The 15,575-nt window shown below is 45.8% G+C and overlaps 1 protein-coding gene across 2 annotated transcripts in view; it reads left to right on the top strand.

Annotated features, from left to right (window-relative positions):
• The window catches only part of LOC144767618 (putative methyltransferase DDB_G0268948), a 717,827-nt gene that overhangs the window by 274,399 nt on the left and 427,853 nt on the right, over nucleotides 1–15,575 (top strand). For both annotated transcript variants that reach the window (XM_078651025.1, XM_078651024.1), the window contains exons 2-3: nucleotides 8,179–8,289; nucleotides 8,734–8,894. In XM_078651025.1, the coding sequence (XP_078507151.1) occupies nucleotides 8,179–8,289; nucleotides 8,734–8,894 (272 nt within the window). The remainder of the gene's footprint in view (nucleotides 1–8,178; nucleotides 8,290–8,733; nucleotides 8,895–15,575) is intronic.

The following is a 15,575-nucleotide window of genomic DNA, read 5'->3' as shown; positions in this document are numbered from 1 at the left end:
AATCACTAAACCCTTTACATACCTTTAAAGTGCATTATTATATAGTACATAGTTTTTTATAAAGGAAAGGCCGCTATTATAATATGATAACATTTCTGAAAACAGCTCAGTGCATGAAAAAGAAGAGATAGATGTATATATTTCATCTCACTTAAGCATTGGACATTTTTTGTTGTTGTATTAAAGCACTTGATAATAAACTAGCAACACCAAAACAAATAAAGGGTGAAGACAACATTTGCAAGTATATCAGGACTGGCTTCACTTGCGCACAATTAGAGTGCCTTAAAAGTGGTACAATATAGTTTTTCTTTAGATCACTATATAATTTGCAAAAGAAAGGAAAATGTAAAAGAGCTTTCCCTACCCAAAAGCCTTTGCAAACCTAAAAGTTTGAATAAAACACCTTTCCTAACATTTCTGTGATGTAAAATTCTAGAACATGTGAGGAATCACATATGTCTTCGAGTATCTAGATAAAAATATTACCTCATATGTGTGGGTAAGCCTAGTGGCTGTAACAGGAAAGGGGAAACCACAGCATGGTACATCTCATTTTATTAAAATTGACCCTCTTTTTGCAATGTTAGTAGCTGTAGATTCTAGTCCCTTGCTCTGCCGACATCTAGGGAAAGCTAGCAAACCTGCACATTTTTTAATACCAAATACTCAGAAAAATTTAGGGTGTGGTGACTTATGTAGCACTAACCAACTTTTCTTACACAGGTGCCATTGCCAACCTCAAACTTTGAATAAAAAAGACATTTCCCACATTTCTGTGAAGAAAGTTCTGAAAACTGTGGGGAGCTGCAAATTCCCTACCACCTTTCATTTCCCCAACTCTCCCAGTTAAAATTATGCCTTACTTGTGTGTGGTAGGCATAGTGCATGCAACAAGAAAGGGACCAACACATACCATAGACGCATTACATTGTTTAAATGAAAAGGAACCCATTTTTGCAAAGTGTGTAGCTGTAGCTTTTGGGCCCTAGATCAGCCGGTAGCTCGAGAAACCTAATTTTTGAAAACTAAACACCCAGGGTAAACCAGGGTGGGGGGACTTGCATGGTTCTCCCCGGGTTTTCTTACCCAGAGCACAGTGCAAACCTTAACCTTTGGCTAATAACACATTTCCCTCACAGTTCTGTGATCGAAAGTTCTGGAATCTGTGGGGAACCACATATTTCCTACCACATAGCATTTCCCAATTTCTCTCAATAAAATTGTTAACTCACTTGAATGGATACATGTAGTGACCATGGCAAGAAGGAGCCCACAACACAGCATAGACACATCACGTTTTCCACTGAAATAGGTGTGTTTTTACTTTTTTACTGTTACACACATCACACAGAATAGCACATCCACCCATCATTAAGTGTTTTTACAATTTGTCACACACATCTCCAAGTTACACACATCCACTAGCTGATTCAGAACTATACTTCTGCCTTCTTCGTATGACAGTGTGTTAGAAGGAAGCTTTTCAAGAGGTTTTAGATAGTCAAAAGAGATGGTGTCTCAATGGATGACTGCCCTAACTCGAGTTATGGAGGGCAGCTCTGAGACAGGAACAGAGCCTGAGACAGTATCTTAGGGAGTAGAAGATAGAGCAGAATCTGGAAGCAATTTTTCAGACAGCAGACTTCCTTCCAATCACTCACCTTCCAATGATGCTGGAACATGGTCAAGGAAGTCATGATGTGGGATATAAGTAGTTATAGCACAGTTTTTACCTCTTGACTAAGTCCATCCCTTATTGAATGTTAATTTCTTGAGGAAATTGCACTCCAAACAAATTTGCATTTCAAACAGTTTCCGAAGGAGCATGGAGGTACTCTTAGGCCTTAGCCTCACTGGCGGACTCCAACTTCACTTGGGTATTTAAAGAAATCTGGGCCTTACTCTCAAATTGGGGGCACAAACCAAGCACGCAGTATGACTGGTCTACTCGCATGATTGGTGTAACACCCAGCATAGTATCAGTCATGAGCAGATTTAATTCTGCATTGTCCTGGGACCATCAAGGCCTTCAAAATTCAGCCTGTCCTGCAACATTTGTCTGCAAAGTTTCCAAAGATTTTCAGTCTTGGAAAGATTTAGCCATTGATGAGTCCTTGTTCCTTTATAAAGGGTGGCTGCTGTTCAGGCTGTATATACAGATCAAAAGAGCTTGGTATGGCATCAAACAGTACACAGTGTGTGAGAGCTCTACTGGTTATGTTTATAGCTTGAGAGTGTACAAAGGGAAGGACTCCACTATAAATCCATGCTAGGATCACGGCGAAGATTGTATAGGAGGTACTCCAACCACTTCTTCATAATGGTTCTAACCTTTATGTGTACAACTTCTATATAGTGGGAGTAGAGCTGTTCAGCAAGCTGTACATAGCGGGTACTGTGGCATGCGGTACAGTTCGATGTTGCTGCAAAGGATTCCCCCAGGATCTTGTTTTTAAGAAGCTCTCAAACATTCCTGACTACTGTGTTGCAATCTAAGAAAAGTTTCCAGTAACATTTTCCGATAAGCAGGATGTGTACATGCACACCACAATCCATGATGGGAGCAGATCTTTGGTCACGGTTTGGGGTCAGTGAGCTGAAGTTCACAGGCCCACCCCTATACTTGAATGCAACAAGTACATGGGCAGAGTAGATAAGAATTACCGGGTTCTACAGCCATATAACGTTAGTCACAAAACATTTTGCCACATACCCTATACCACAGAAATCTTCAAAGTACAAGGAGTGAGTCGATTCTAGCCATTGTTCATTTATTATGGTACTGGCATGCAGCAGAGACAATTTTAGGTGGAAACAATACAAAATATATATCTGAGTCAGACAGGGCCAAAAACTTGGCTCGGATATGACAATGAGTGTTCAGATTTAGAAAATCAGATTGTTAAGCAACCATTTGCAAAACTGCAAGGTTGACAGCAGTTGCCAGACCTTATTGTCTGTTCATTTTTTGTCAGGACTTATGGAAAACGTGATTGTTCAGTGAGTATATGGGTACAAAGGGGGTCAACCCCTGTGTCATAAGGGCCTAATCGCTACCAAAATTCTTTTTGGAAATGTGTGTTTTCTCAGCAGAAAACACACATGTCAAAAATGATATACTCCCAGGGGATCATCTCATGACAGAAGTCTGACCCTCATACACCATACTGCTTTTTTGTTTTGTTGTTTTATATAGCGCAAACTCAACCCAAAGGTATTGATGCAGTTTCTATGAGCATCAGTTACATTATACTAAGTCACTTTCGTTTTGTTGGCAACGGAGATGTTGGCAAATATCTCTGTGGCTATAATAATGTGCCCACAGGCTGTCAGTGCAGATGTAGATAAGGGCCAATTCCCCTTGTTACATTTTGACAGTTTTATATAGCATGAATTCCATCCTATAGTGTTAGTGGGCTTTACATGAGCACCAGAAATATTACAGAGTAATTTTCATTTTTACCATGGATATATTTGCTCTCCCCTGGGGGTGCAATTGCACAATAGTCAACATGGAGGTTGACTCATATGCCAAAAGGGCCTACCCCCACACAATCAAGTTCTTCATATATTTCCCTTGGGGGTCACATTCTTGAAGGGAAAATAAATCTTTTTGCAAATTTTATAAGCCCCTCGGGGGTGAGGTTGTACCTTGTACCAGGGGAACAAATCCCTAATACACCAGAATCCCTGGTGTCTACTGGTCTTCCATCTCATGGATCGTAGTGAGTCCCTCAGACAAGGGGAGGCATCCTGGCCAAAGAAAAGCTCACCAGAAGAAAAGTAGTATACTAACCTCTGTTCCTCTGCTCCAGGTGGGGTGTGTGACATCAGCATGCTGATGCCGCAAATAGATCTTTTGACTGGGGGAGTGTGTGACATTGATCCACATTCAGTCCATCACTTGTTGTTTTTGCAATTGCCGCCCTAAGTGCGCTGGGGATGCCCAGACGTGGGTCCCAGGCACTCCACACCACTTGGAGTCAAGCTAGCCGGGCTGAAGAGAGGTGTTACCTCGAAACCGGTCCGGTCCTCGGATGCTTGATTCCGTTCTGGGAAGGACATGGCTTTTGTAGTTCGGACTGGACTGTTCCCATGGGGCAACAGGGTCAGAGCTGATTTGCATATCGCCATTGTCTAACCCAGGGTGGTGTGGAGTGCAAAAAAACGATGGATTTGGGCCCAGATCTTTTGACTGGGGGAGTGTGTAACATTGATCCACATTCAGTCCATCACTTGTTGTTTTTGCAATTGCCGCCCTAAGTGCGCTGGGGATGCCCAGACGTGGGTCCCAGGCACTCCACACCACTTGGAGTCAAGCTAGCCGGGCTGAAGAGAGGTGTTACCTCGAAACCGGTCCGGTCCTCGGATGCTTGATTCCGTTCTGGGAAGGACATGGCTTTTGTAGTTCGGACTGGACTGTTCCCATGGGGCAACAGGGTCAGAGCTGATTTGCATATCGCCATTGTCTAACCCAGGGTGGTGTGGAGTGCAAAAAAACGATGGATTTGGGCCCAGATCTTTTGACTGGGGGAGTGTGTGACATTGATCCACATTCAGTCCATCACTTGTTGTTTTTGCAATTGCCGCCCTAAGTGCGCTGGGGATGCCCAGACGTGGGTCCCAGGCACTCCACACCACTTGGAGTCAAGCTAGCCGGGCTGAAGAGAGGTGTTACCTCGAAACCGGTCCGGTCCTCGGATGCTTGATTCCGTTCTGGGAAGGACATGGCTTTTGTAGTTCGGACTGGACTGTTCCCATGGGGCAACAGGGTCAGAGCTGATTTGCATATCGCCATTGTCTAACCCAGGGTGGTGTGGAGTGCAAAAAAACGATGGATTTGGGCCCAGATCTTTTGACTGGGGGAGTGTGTGACATTGATCCACATTCAGTCCATCACTTGTTGTTTTTGCAATAGCCGCCCTAAGTGCGCTGGGGATGCCCAGACGTGGGTCCCAGGCACTCCACACCACTTGGAGTCAAGCTAGCCGGGCTGAAGAGAGGTGTTACCTCGAAACCGGTCCGGTCCTCGGATGCTTGATTCCGTTCTGGGAAGGACATGGCTTTTGTAGTTCGGACTGGACTGTTCCCATGGGGCAACAGGGTCAGAGCTGATTTGCATATCGCCATTGTCTAACCCAGGGTGGTGTGGAGTGCAAAAAAACGATGGATTTGGGCCCAGATCTTTTGACTGGGGGAGTGTGTGACATTGATCCACATTCAGTCCATCACTTGTTGTTTTTGCAATTGCCGCCCTAAGTGCGCTGGGGATGCCCAGACGTGGGTCCCAGGCACTCCACACCACTTGGAGTCAAGCTAGCCGGGCTGAAGAGAGGTGTTACCTCGAAACCGGTCCGGTCCTCGGATGCTTGATTCCGTTCTGGGAAGGACATGGCTTTTGTAGTTCGGACTGGACTGTTCCCATGGGGCAACAGGGTCAGAGCTGATTTGCATATCGCCATTGTCTAACCCAGGGTGGTGTGGAGTGCAAAAAAACGATGGATTTGGGCCCAGATCTTTTGACTGGGGGAGTGTGTGACATTGATCCACATTCAGTCCATCACTTGTTGTTTTTGCAATTGCCGCCCTAAGTGCGCTGGGGATGCCCAGACGTGGGTCCCAGGCACTCCACACCACTTGGAGTCAAGCTAGCCGGGCTGAAGAGAGGTGTTACCTCGAAACCGGTCCGGTCCGGTCCTCGGATGCTTGATTCCGTTCTGGGAAGGACATGGCTTTTGTAGTTCGGACTGGACTGTTCCCATGGGGCAACAGGGTCAGAGCTGATTTGCATATCGCCATTGTCTAACCCAGGGTGGTGTGGAGTGCAAAAAAACGATGGATTTGGGCCCAGATCTTTTGACTGGGGGAGTGTGTGACATTGATCCACATTCAGTCCATCACTTGTTGTTTTTGCAATTGCCGCCCTAAGTGCGCTGGGGATGCCCAGACGTGGGTCCCAGGCACTCCACACCACTTGGAGTCAAGCTAGCCGGGCTGAAGAGAGGTGTTACCTCGAAACCGGTCCGGTCCTCGGATGCTTGATTCCGTTCTGGGAAGGACATGGCTTTTGTAGTTCGGACTGGACTGTTCCCATGGGGCAACAGGGTCAGAGCTGATTTGCATATCGCCATTGTCTAACCCAGGGTGGTGTGGAGTGCAAAAAAACGATGGATTTGGGCCCAGATCTTTTGACTGGGGGAGTGTGTGACATTGATCCACATTCAGTCCATCACTTGTTGTTTTTGCAATTGCCGCCCTAAGTGCGCTGGGGATGCCCAGACGTGGGTCCCAGGCACTCCACACCACTTGGAGTCAAGCTAGCCGGGCTGAAGAGAGGTGTTACCTCGAAACCGGTCCGGTCCTCGGATGCTTGATTCCGTTCTGGGAAGGACATGGCTTTTGTAGTTCGGACTGGACTGTTCCCATGGGGCAACAGGGTCAGAGCTGATTTGCATATCGCCATTGTCTAACCCAGGGTGGTGTGGAGTGCAAAAAAACGATGGATTTGGGCCCAGATCTTTTGACTGGGGGAGTGTGTGACATTGATCCACATTCAGTCCATCACTTGTTGTTTTTGCAATTGCCGCCCTAAGTGCGCTGGGGATGCCCAGACGTGGGTCCCAGGCACTCCACACCACTTGGAGTCAAGCTAGCCGGGCTGAAGAGAGGTGTTACCTCGAAACCGGTCCGGTCCTCGGATGCTTGATTCCGTTCTGGGAAGGACATGGCTTTTGTAGTTCGGACTGGACTGTTCCCATGGGGCAACAGGGTCAGAGCTGATTTGCATATCGCCATTGTCTAACCCAGGGTGGTGTGGAGTGCAAAAAAACGATGGATTTGGGCCCAGATCTTTTGACTGGGGGAGTGTGTGACATTGATCCACATTCAGTCCATCACTTGTTGTTTTTGCAATTGCCGCCCTAAGTGCGCTGGGGATGCCCAGACGTGGGTCCCAGGCACTCCACACCACTTGGAGTCAAGCTAGCCGGGCTGAAGAGAGGTGTTACCTCGAAACCGGTCCGGTCCTCGGATGCTTGATTCCGTTCTGGGAAGGACATGGCTTTTGTAGTTCGGACTGGACTGTTCCCATGGGGCAACAGGGTCAGAGCTGATTTGCATATCGCCATTGTCTAACCCAGGGTGGTGTGGAGTGCAAAAAAACGATGGATTTGGGCCCAGATCTTTTGACTGGGGGAGTGTGTGACATTGATCCACATTCAGTCCATCACTTGTTGTTTTTGCAATTGCCGCCCTAAGTGCGCTGGGGATGCCCAGACGTGGGTCCCAGGCACTCCACACCACTTGGAGTCAAGCTAGCCGGGCTGAAGAGAGGTGTTACCTCGAAACCGGTCCGGTCCTCGGATGCTTGATTCCGTTCTGGGAAGGACATGGCTTTTGTAGTTCGGACTGGACTGTTCCCATGGGGCAACAGGGTCAGAGCTGATTTGCATATCGCCATTGTCTAACCCAGGGTGGTGTGGAGTGCAAAAAAACGATGGATTTGGGCCCAGATCTTTTGACTGGGGGAGTGTGTGACATTGATCCACATTCAGTCCATCACTTGTTGTTTTTGCAATTGCCGCCCTAAGTGCGCTGGGGATGCCCAGACGTGGGTCCCAGGCACTCCACACCACTTGGAGTCAAGCTAGCCGGGCTGAAGAGAGGTGTTACCTCGAAACCGGTCCGGTCCTCGGATGCTTGATTCCGTTCTGGGAAGGACATGGCTTTTGTAGTTCGGACTGGACTGTTCCCATGGGGCAACAGGGTCAGAGCTGATTTGCATATCGCCATTGTCTAACCCAGGGTGGTGTGGAGTGCAAAAAAACGATGGATTTGGGCCCAGATCTTTTGACTGGGGGAGTGTGTGACATTGATCCGCATTCAGTCCATCACTTGTTGTTTTTGCAAATAGGTGTGGCAAGAGATTGGGGCTGAAGCAGAAGTGATTCCTATTCGGCCCCTTCCTTGATCTCTATGAAAGAAACCCTCTGGTGCAAGCACCAGAGATTCCTTTAAAGCCCTCTCAGTGTCAGAGTCAGACATTGACTGATGGATGCATCTAATGGATTAATTGTTTTTGACTCATTTTCTTCTTTGTCATTTTCTCAATGACCTCTCTAGTCCAGTGGCTGGTTCTTAATTTCTTATTGTTGTTTTTTTTTCTTGCCACTTCAGATGGCTTTTCGGTTCTTTGAAACTAAGAAGCGTGCATCAATCTACCGGAAACACATGCTCGTTGCACCTAAGGAGGCATGTGATGTGATCCTGTCCTACCTGGAAGTGAAGGTAAGAGGCACATTAGAGCAGATGATGAGGATGAGAAGACGCAACGAGCAAATCATTATTTACATTTTTGAAAATGCAAGATAATTTCATTTTTCACAGTGTCATGGTTTCTAGTGTAAAGCTCCCACTGCTCAAAAAGCAACTAATGTAGCATATCTTTTCTTGATAAAAGTGTTTGGAATAAACTAAGGCGGGTTTGTTGGTTGAAGATTTATGAAAAAGTACTAGAGGAGTTGCTTGATATCATAAAATACTATGGTACATATCCTACCAGTGAATATAAACTGTAAGACATTGGAGGTTACATAGCAGAATTAAGATCAAACAAACATTTGTTTTCACTGGCTGTCACCGAAAAATTAGATGCCTTGAGACAGCAATATGTATACTGTCCATGGAAGTATTTTGTCTGTGATATTTAACCCCAGGTTTTAACTCTTCCAGAAGGGAAGACCCTATGAACTGGCAGTGGACGTCGGTTGTGGCAGTGGACAGAGCACAAATGTCTTAGCTGCTCACTTTCAGAAGGTGGTTGGGATTGATATCAGCGAAGCTCAGATCCAAGAAGCCAAGTGTGTTGGTTCACCTCCCAATGTGTCCTTTCTGTAAGTGAATATGTATTCCTATAAGCGTCTGCGTTATATGGGAAGAATATCTTTTCATCCATACTGCACCCTGATGAAATTTAGAGTCAGACCACCTAAAATCCAAACATCAAGCGACACCTCCAGAGGTGGAATAGTAATTCTCAGTAAAATATATCTCTTACAAAATTATCAGAACTCTAAATATTTCCAATAATCATTGGTAGATTACTGGGGAAGGTTTTTCTATGAGTCTGACCCAGGGCAAAAACATCCTCAATATATGTCATGGTGAGTGGTGGCTGGTGATCTTTCAAACTGCTGTGACATTACTATCTTGTGGTAGCTTGTGAGCTTTGTGATTGGTGCACCATAAATACCTAGGTCCTCATTTATGATAAGTGTTGCATCACTGGTTGAAAACAGCAATGCACCACTTTTTGGTGCACTGTCCTTGCAACACCATGGAAGCGCCATATTTACAGTGCGGTGCTCATTGTCATAATATTGACCAGATGCATCAGGAATCCTGACTTATCTGGTGGCGCGGTAATGACACATTGCTGGAGTGTGTTGGAAAACAGACGCAACTCCACGATGTGTCATTACACATCGGCGAGTCCCATGTAAAAGGGCCTGTGTCAGTCCTTACGCCTGCATTGAATCAGGCGTAAGGGTTTGACACAGTAAACTTGTTTAAGTGGCACAGTGAAATCTCATTGATTTCTCTGGACCACATCTACAATCCTTTTCATGGGGGAATGCTCACCTGCATACATCATACCTGACGAAGATATAGTGTAGTGCAGGGGTTTACAAATTGATGCATTTACCTAGATGTTTCACTTTGTAAATATAGCACAGTGTGGTGCATTGCTCACGCCACCGCAGCATCACAAAAATAGCGCTGAGCGAGCTAGCAAGGTTAGTGAAGACCAGGTTGGCAGCTACTCTCTGCTTCAAGATATTTTTTTTAAATGTTAACAAATGATGCAATATAGGGCATGATGTTGTGTAAGCTGACTAAAAGGTCAAATGTTTTGAAGAGTTAGATTTGAGATGGCGATTTACTTGTTCCAAGAATCTTCAATAATGTTATCAAAATGGGTAATGTTGTCAGTAATTGTTTCCTACAAGGCTGACATACTTTTTATAGGTAGATCAAAATATCTGAGTTTACAGTTTCACCTGGCCTATCTCTTTTTCTTTAAAAAAAATGCACATATTTGTTGCCATCCACAAAGCGCAAACTTAGCTGAAGAAGCAACACGGAGTGAGAGCCAATCTACACAAATACAAGTCACACATTTAGACATAGGTAGATTTCATGGTTTGTCCAGAATCACAGGATTGTGAGCTTAAACTTGTTGACTCTGGTTCCAAAGTAAATAGCTGTAGTTACTACGTCACATATGCTCCATTTAATATTTTTCCTCACTTCGACATTTCACATATTTTCATTTCTCCATCTTCAACCTTTAAGTAGTTTGTCAGTGATGTAACAGAAAATGTACGTGTAAGGGTTAACCTAAGAGAAGAACGAGATAGTAGACGTTTACCACTTATGCCACCGAAACCTTACAGTTATACAGTTATTTAACTTACAACACAGCATTCATGGCTGGTCGTTTTTACAAGGTTAGGCTTCAGATAGCTGGAGTGATCATGCCATATAGCATTGTCTTAACATAGATGACGAAATGCACAACATAAGTCACAAATTACGGCAAATATCACAACAACATCAGTCAGTGCACTCTGGCTCCAGGAAAACAGTATCAGAAATACATTTTTGTAACTCAGTTTGAATTAGCTCTCAAATTTGAGTTTAATCTATAAGTTAGAAATGCCATTACAGTGCTCTCAACGGTCTATATGGCAAGAAAATAACCATCCATTTTCTCTCATATTTAAACATTTCTTTTTATATACACTCCAATTCAAAGGCATACGCATTAATCCCTAAATATCCCTTATTCATTAACTTTAAGTATACAGTGTTGCCTATCAACCCTATGACAGGGACGGCGAAAGTTAAACCACTATGTCAAAAATGACTAAAATATGTTGGTGATTTGCACAATTGCACCAGGATCACCTACAATGAAAGCTCAGGCTGCCCACAATATGTTAAATATTACTGTTAACTGTACTCCAGAGCAAATATTGTGCCATGGTGACCACCATCATGCTAAGAATACTGGCAATGAACAAGTATTTGTAATTATATTCCATGGACCAGAATTATGACAGTGGTGGGCACCATTTTCCTGAAGATATCCACAACATGCCAAGAATGGATTACAGTGCCCTCTTTCCACAATCAAGGATGATGCGTAATGTATTGCTTATATTGTAATGGATATTACATGTGACTGCATTGTTGATCCCCTGGATCATTGTGATAACCGCTGTATTTCTGCATTGAGATTGTTGCAAAATATAGAAACTGCACTGCATTATATTACTTTCTATTTGTCCTGTCATTATTTTTTGTTTTTGCAATAAAAATATTTATATAAAAAAGAACGGATTACAGCGTGCACATTGCTGAGGTTCCCACACCTGTCCATGTTGCTTCCTGCAGAGGTGCGAGAGGTCAGGTGACCAGAGAAGGAGTGGAGCAGAGCGTAGCTGCGGGAACTGAAGCGAAACGAGGCGTAGCTGCGGCGGAAAGGCAAGAGCCGGCGTGGGAAGATCCGGGGTCGAGGGGAGGTTGAGTGGAGGCGGCGGCACTCAGGACAGGGTCGAGCAGGTTGGTGCGGCTCCCCTTTCTTGCCCCCGCTTCCCCCCACTCCCCCAAGTAAACCGCCGTGAGCACCCGCAACCCGCATCCCGCTTCTCGCCCCTTGCGATCCAAAGTACTCCCGAATTTGCCAAAGTCCGTTCCTGCCTGACCTTCACTCGCTCCGTTTATCCCTCTGCTGTAGCAGGGTAGGTGAGGTAGGCAGACCAAACAGCGGGAGCAAGTGTGCAGCTACAGAACATAGTCTGCACAGAGTGAGAGCCAGAGCAGCGCTGCCTGAGGCAAAACAGGCACGACTCGACCCTGCTCAACAGAGAACTACACGAGTCCTGGAGCAGCAGGTAGCAGGCAGGGAGAATTCAGGAGCCGCCAGCCCTGCAGATCTCCAGGGAGCGCGGGTCAAGAGCTGCCGAGCAGCAGGGGGGCCAGTAGTGCCATTACATAGGGGATTTAGGGGGGGCAAACCCCAGAGGAGCAAGGGGCCACAGGGCCGAGAGGAACCCCGAGGATCCCCCTCCCCACAAAAGAACTCACACAAGACCTTCCTCCCCACAAGGAACTCCCACAAGACCCTCATCTTCACAAGTGACGGTGATTGCACTAGTTACTCTCGCATAGCATCCACCGCACAAGAGGGAGCAATAAGTGAACCCAGACCCACAAAGAGTGCGCAAAGAGCGCACATACCTCACACACCCAGCATCCCATCAGCTCACTAGTCCACAACTGGTCCACAACAGAGATCAGCTAATCGCAGCTAACATAACATAACGCGGCACGCAGGGGGGGGCCGAGGAGGACAAAAGGGAAAGGTGCAGGATCATTCAAAACATCAGCACTTCCCTTCCCAGTATGAGATCTGGCAAAATCAGAACAGACCCCACAAACAACCGGAAAAAAGAAACCAACAGCATAGCAGCAACACAAGTGAAAGAAAACACGACACCCGGGACGTAGACTCAACAAATGCGCAAGACAGTATTGTCAGGGCCCCTACCGGTACGATGTCACAGCCAATCTTAGGATTCAAAAACTCCAAGATTACAGACTTTCTCATTCCACCCACAGCGCTGCAAGTACATTATTTACAGTCCGTCATCGACATCAAAAGAAAGTCCCAGTCACTTATTGACCAGTCAGCAGGCTCGCCATCAAAATCTTTGCCGCATTGGACCTACTCATCATGTGAGATCATTCAAAGTCCAGCGAAAACTCTAACCAAAATGGCCAATAAATTAATGGTGCAAGTACAAATAAACACAAGGGAAGCAGCAAATAACAACAACGCCGAGACAGAGCCCCTGGGCGCGAAAACACCAAACGCGTCGGAAATGCGCCGATCCTTAAGCTTGGGCTCATACTTTGTGGCATCCGACCAGGCGGGTGACAATGTGGCAGACAATCTACCAGCATCAAGAATGGTCGTCAAGGACAAATCAAACAAGGACCATGTGGCTGAAAATTTGCCAGCCCCAAGAACGGACACCACGTACAAACCGGACAAGGACCCCACAGACAAAGAAACAGCGAAACTGCAACAAGGGGGATAGATGAATACCAACACCCACATATATCCGAAAGGATCATCAAGCGAAGAGGCCTCATTAAAGGATGAAATCATTTCAAAAGAGTCCGCAAAATGGCAACAAGGGGAACAGATGGAAGCAAATGCTCACAAACATCCGAAAGGATCCTCAAGCGAAGAGGTGTTATCAAAGGATGAAATCACACCCAAATGCCCTTTTGGTGCAGAAACACAAGTAACACTCGACCGCTTAAGTGAAAGCAGCCCATTACTTCACCATGTGGTAAACAACCAACTATCGAATGGCCCGTCGGGGCTATTTCCCCTCCATTACACCATTTCTTCACCAATTAAAACAACTTCCCCAAAGGGCCCCGACTGCAGGAAAAAAATGGAAAATCAAACTCCCCCACCAGGTACCCGTCACGGTGGAGACCCACGAGTCTCAGTTCGGACCAAACCAGAGGAAAAGGCCGGGACAAGTCCCCAAACCAGCCACTATCAAACTGCCAATTTATCTCCAGCACACGCTCCGTTGTGGCCGCCATTCATAAGTCTCATGGAAACCATCTCCTCAGCTCTACTCCAACATTCCGAAAAATTGGAATCACAAATAGACCTTCTACAAATGCTCGCATCCCACGTGGCGGGTATAGATAGAAAGATATTAGAGCTAAATTCCCTGATAGAACGGGTACAGAAAGACCCGCACACAATGTATCATGAGTGCCAGTGCTTCGAAACAATGAACCAACTGAAAGGGCTACCGACCATCCTAACTGACATCTGTGAGGAAGTACAAATCAACACAAAGGAGCGTCAAAAAATCATTGAAACTCCTGGCATGGAAACCCCTCACGAGCATTCGACAAGTACAGTTAATGGCGATATATCAACCAATGAGAACACAAAAGTGGACCCACTGGAAGGCAGCCTAACTAATCCAACAACAACAGCTCAGATACAAACTCCTGAAAACACTACAGCCCATCACAAAGGCACGGACGATTCAGTCATTTCCAGGAAAGAAGACCCCGGCACACCAACCAACGGGCAACAAAAACAAACTAATCACTCAACAAAACGAGAACGCAAGAGAATGAGGAAAGCCAGACAAAAAAAACTTCAAGCGAAAAAAACAACAGCGCTGCCCATCAGGCACCTGGACCAAGATCCTTCAACGGCCAGAAATCCAAAGATAGACCTGACCTTAGTAACAACATCGCTAGTACCAAAGGATAAAGAGCCAAGTATGAAGGATCACGAAGAGATAGAGGCTTTTCAACAGGATCCCCTACTCGTATCTTTGGCCCAGACAGCTATAGCAACCGAACACCCCAGCAGACAAATGGCTAACAACTCATTACAAGGTCACACAATCAACCGACCGGCTGTTTGCTCACCGGTGCAGAAGCCACAACCAGAACAAAAAAGCATCGTGCACTACTTCTCAAAAATGGGCAAGGTGCAAAAAGGAAATTGTTTGGCAAAAGAGCTGCCACTAGGTGCCCCCCCTTTCAAGGCCCAGAGGGCCCAAGTCTTCATCAGCACGCAATCAACACCGAGCCCGCACTCCACCTTTTCAAAACAGGGCTACCAAGTCAAGATACCCCAAAAAAAATTCAAACTAGGCACTCGGACCAAAAAGCAGAGACAGACCCAACCTACCCTCTAGGCACATTGAAACATGAAATCATCCCGTTCTATACCTCAAGGGGGAAGCACAACATTCTCAACCGGAGCGCCATCTTAAAATTAACCAACCTGATTAAAACATTGAGATACGTGAATTCAACCCACATAGAAAGCATTGAATTCAAGCCAATATCGAACGTAGCTGGGAGAGAAATGACAGAGATAACATGGAAGGATCCCACGACAGCTAAAGAATTCTGGCAACACAGGGAAGAATTCGCAAAATGGGGAATTGAAATCAGACCAGTAGCGGTAGAAAAATATCCTGCCCCGTTATCCCTGCTTGCAGGGGAAAGTCGTCAACCGGAGTGTGTAATTCTACGGGGCGCAGTAGGTCGCTCGAACAGCATAAAAGGAAGATGGACCAACTTACGTATCATCCACCAAGGGTCGTCAGGAGGATTTAGCGAGACCAGGAAAATCATATCAACAATGCCAAGCCCCTATGCTCATATGACGGAGGAAACATGAACACCGATCTTGAAAATATGTTCATGGAACATAAACGGACTGGGTGGCAAAATAAACGACGCAGACTTACTACAATTCCTAAAAAAAATTGACATCATTCTACTCCAAGAAACCTGGTCAATTACATCTGATCATATAGACGGTTTCAAAGAAATCCAACAACACACCACTAAAAGAAGCCTTTTAGGGAGGCCTATCGATTTATTTGAACACCAGCATCCCCTGGTCCTACGTCACCATCGACACGGGACAAACATGGATTCAG

The sequence above is a fragment of the Lissotriton helveticus genome, chromosome 7, assembly GCF_964261635.1.
Source record: "Lissotriton helveticus chromosome 7, aLisHel1.1, whole genome shotgun sequence".
Lineage (NCBI taxonomy): Eukaryota > Metazoa > Chordata > Amphibia > Caudata > Salamandridae > Lissotriton > Lissotriton helveticus.
Note: the sequence above shows the minus strand (reverse complement) of the source record. Positions and strands in the feature narration are given on the sequence as shown.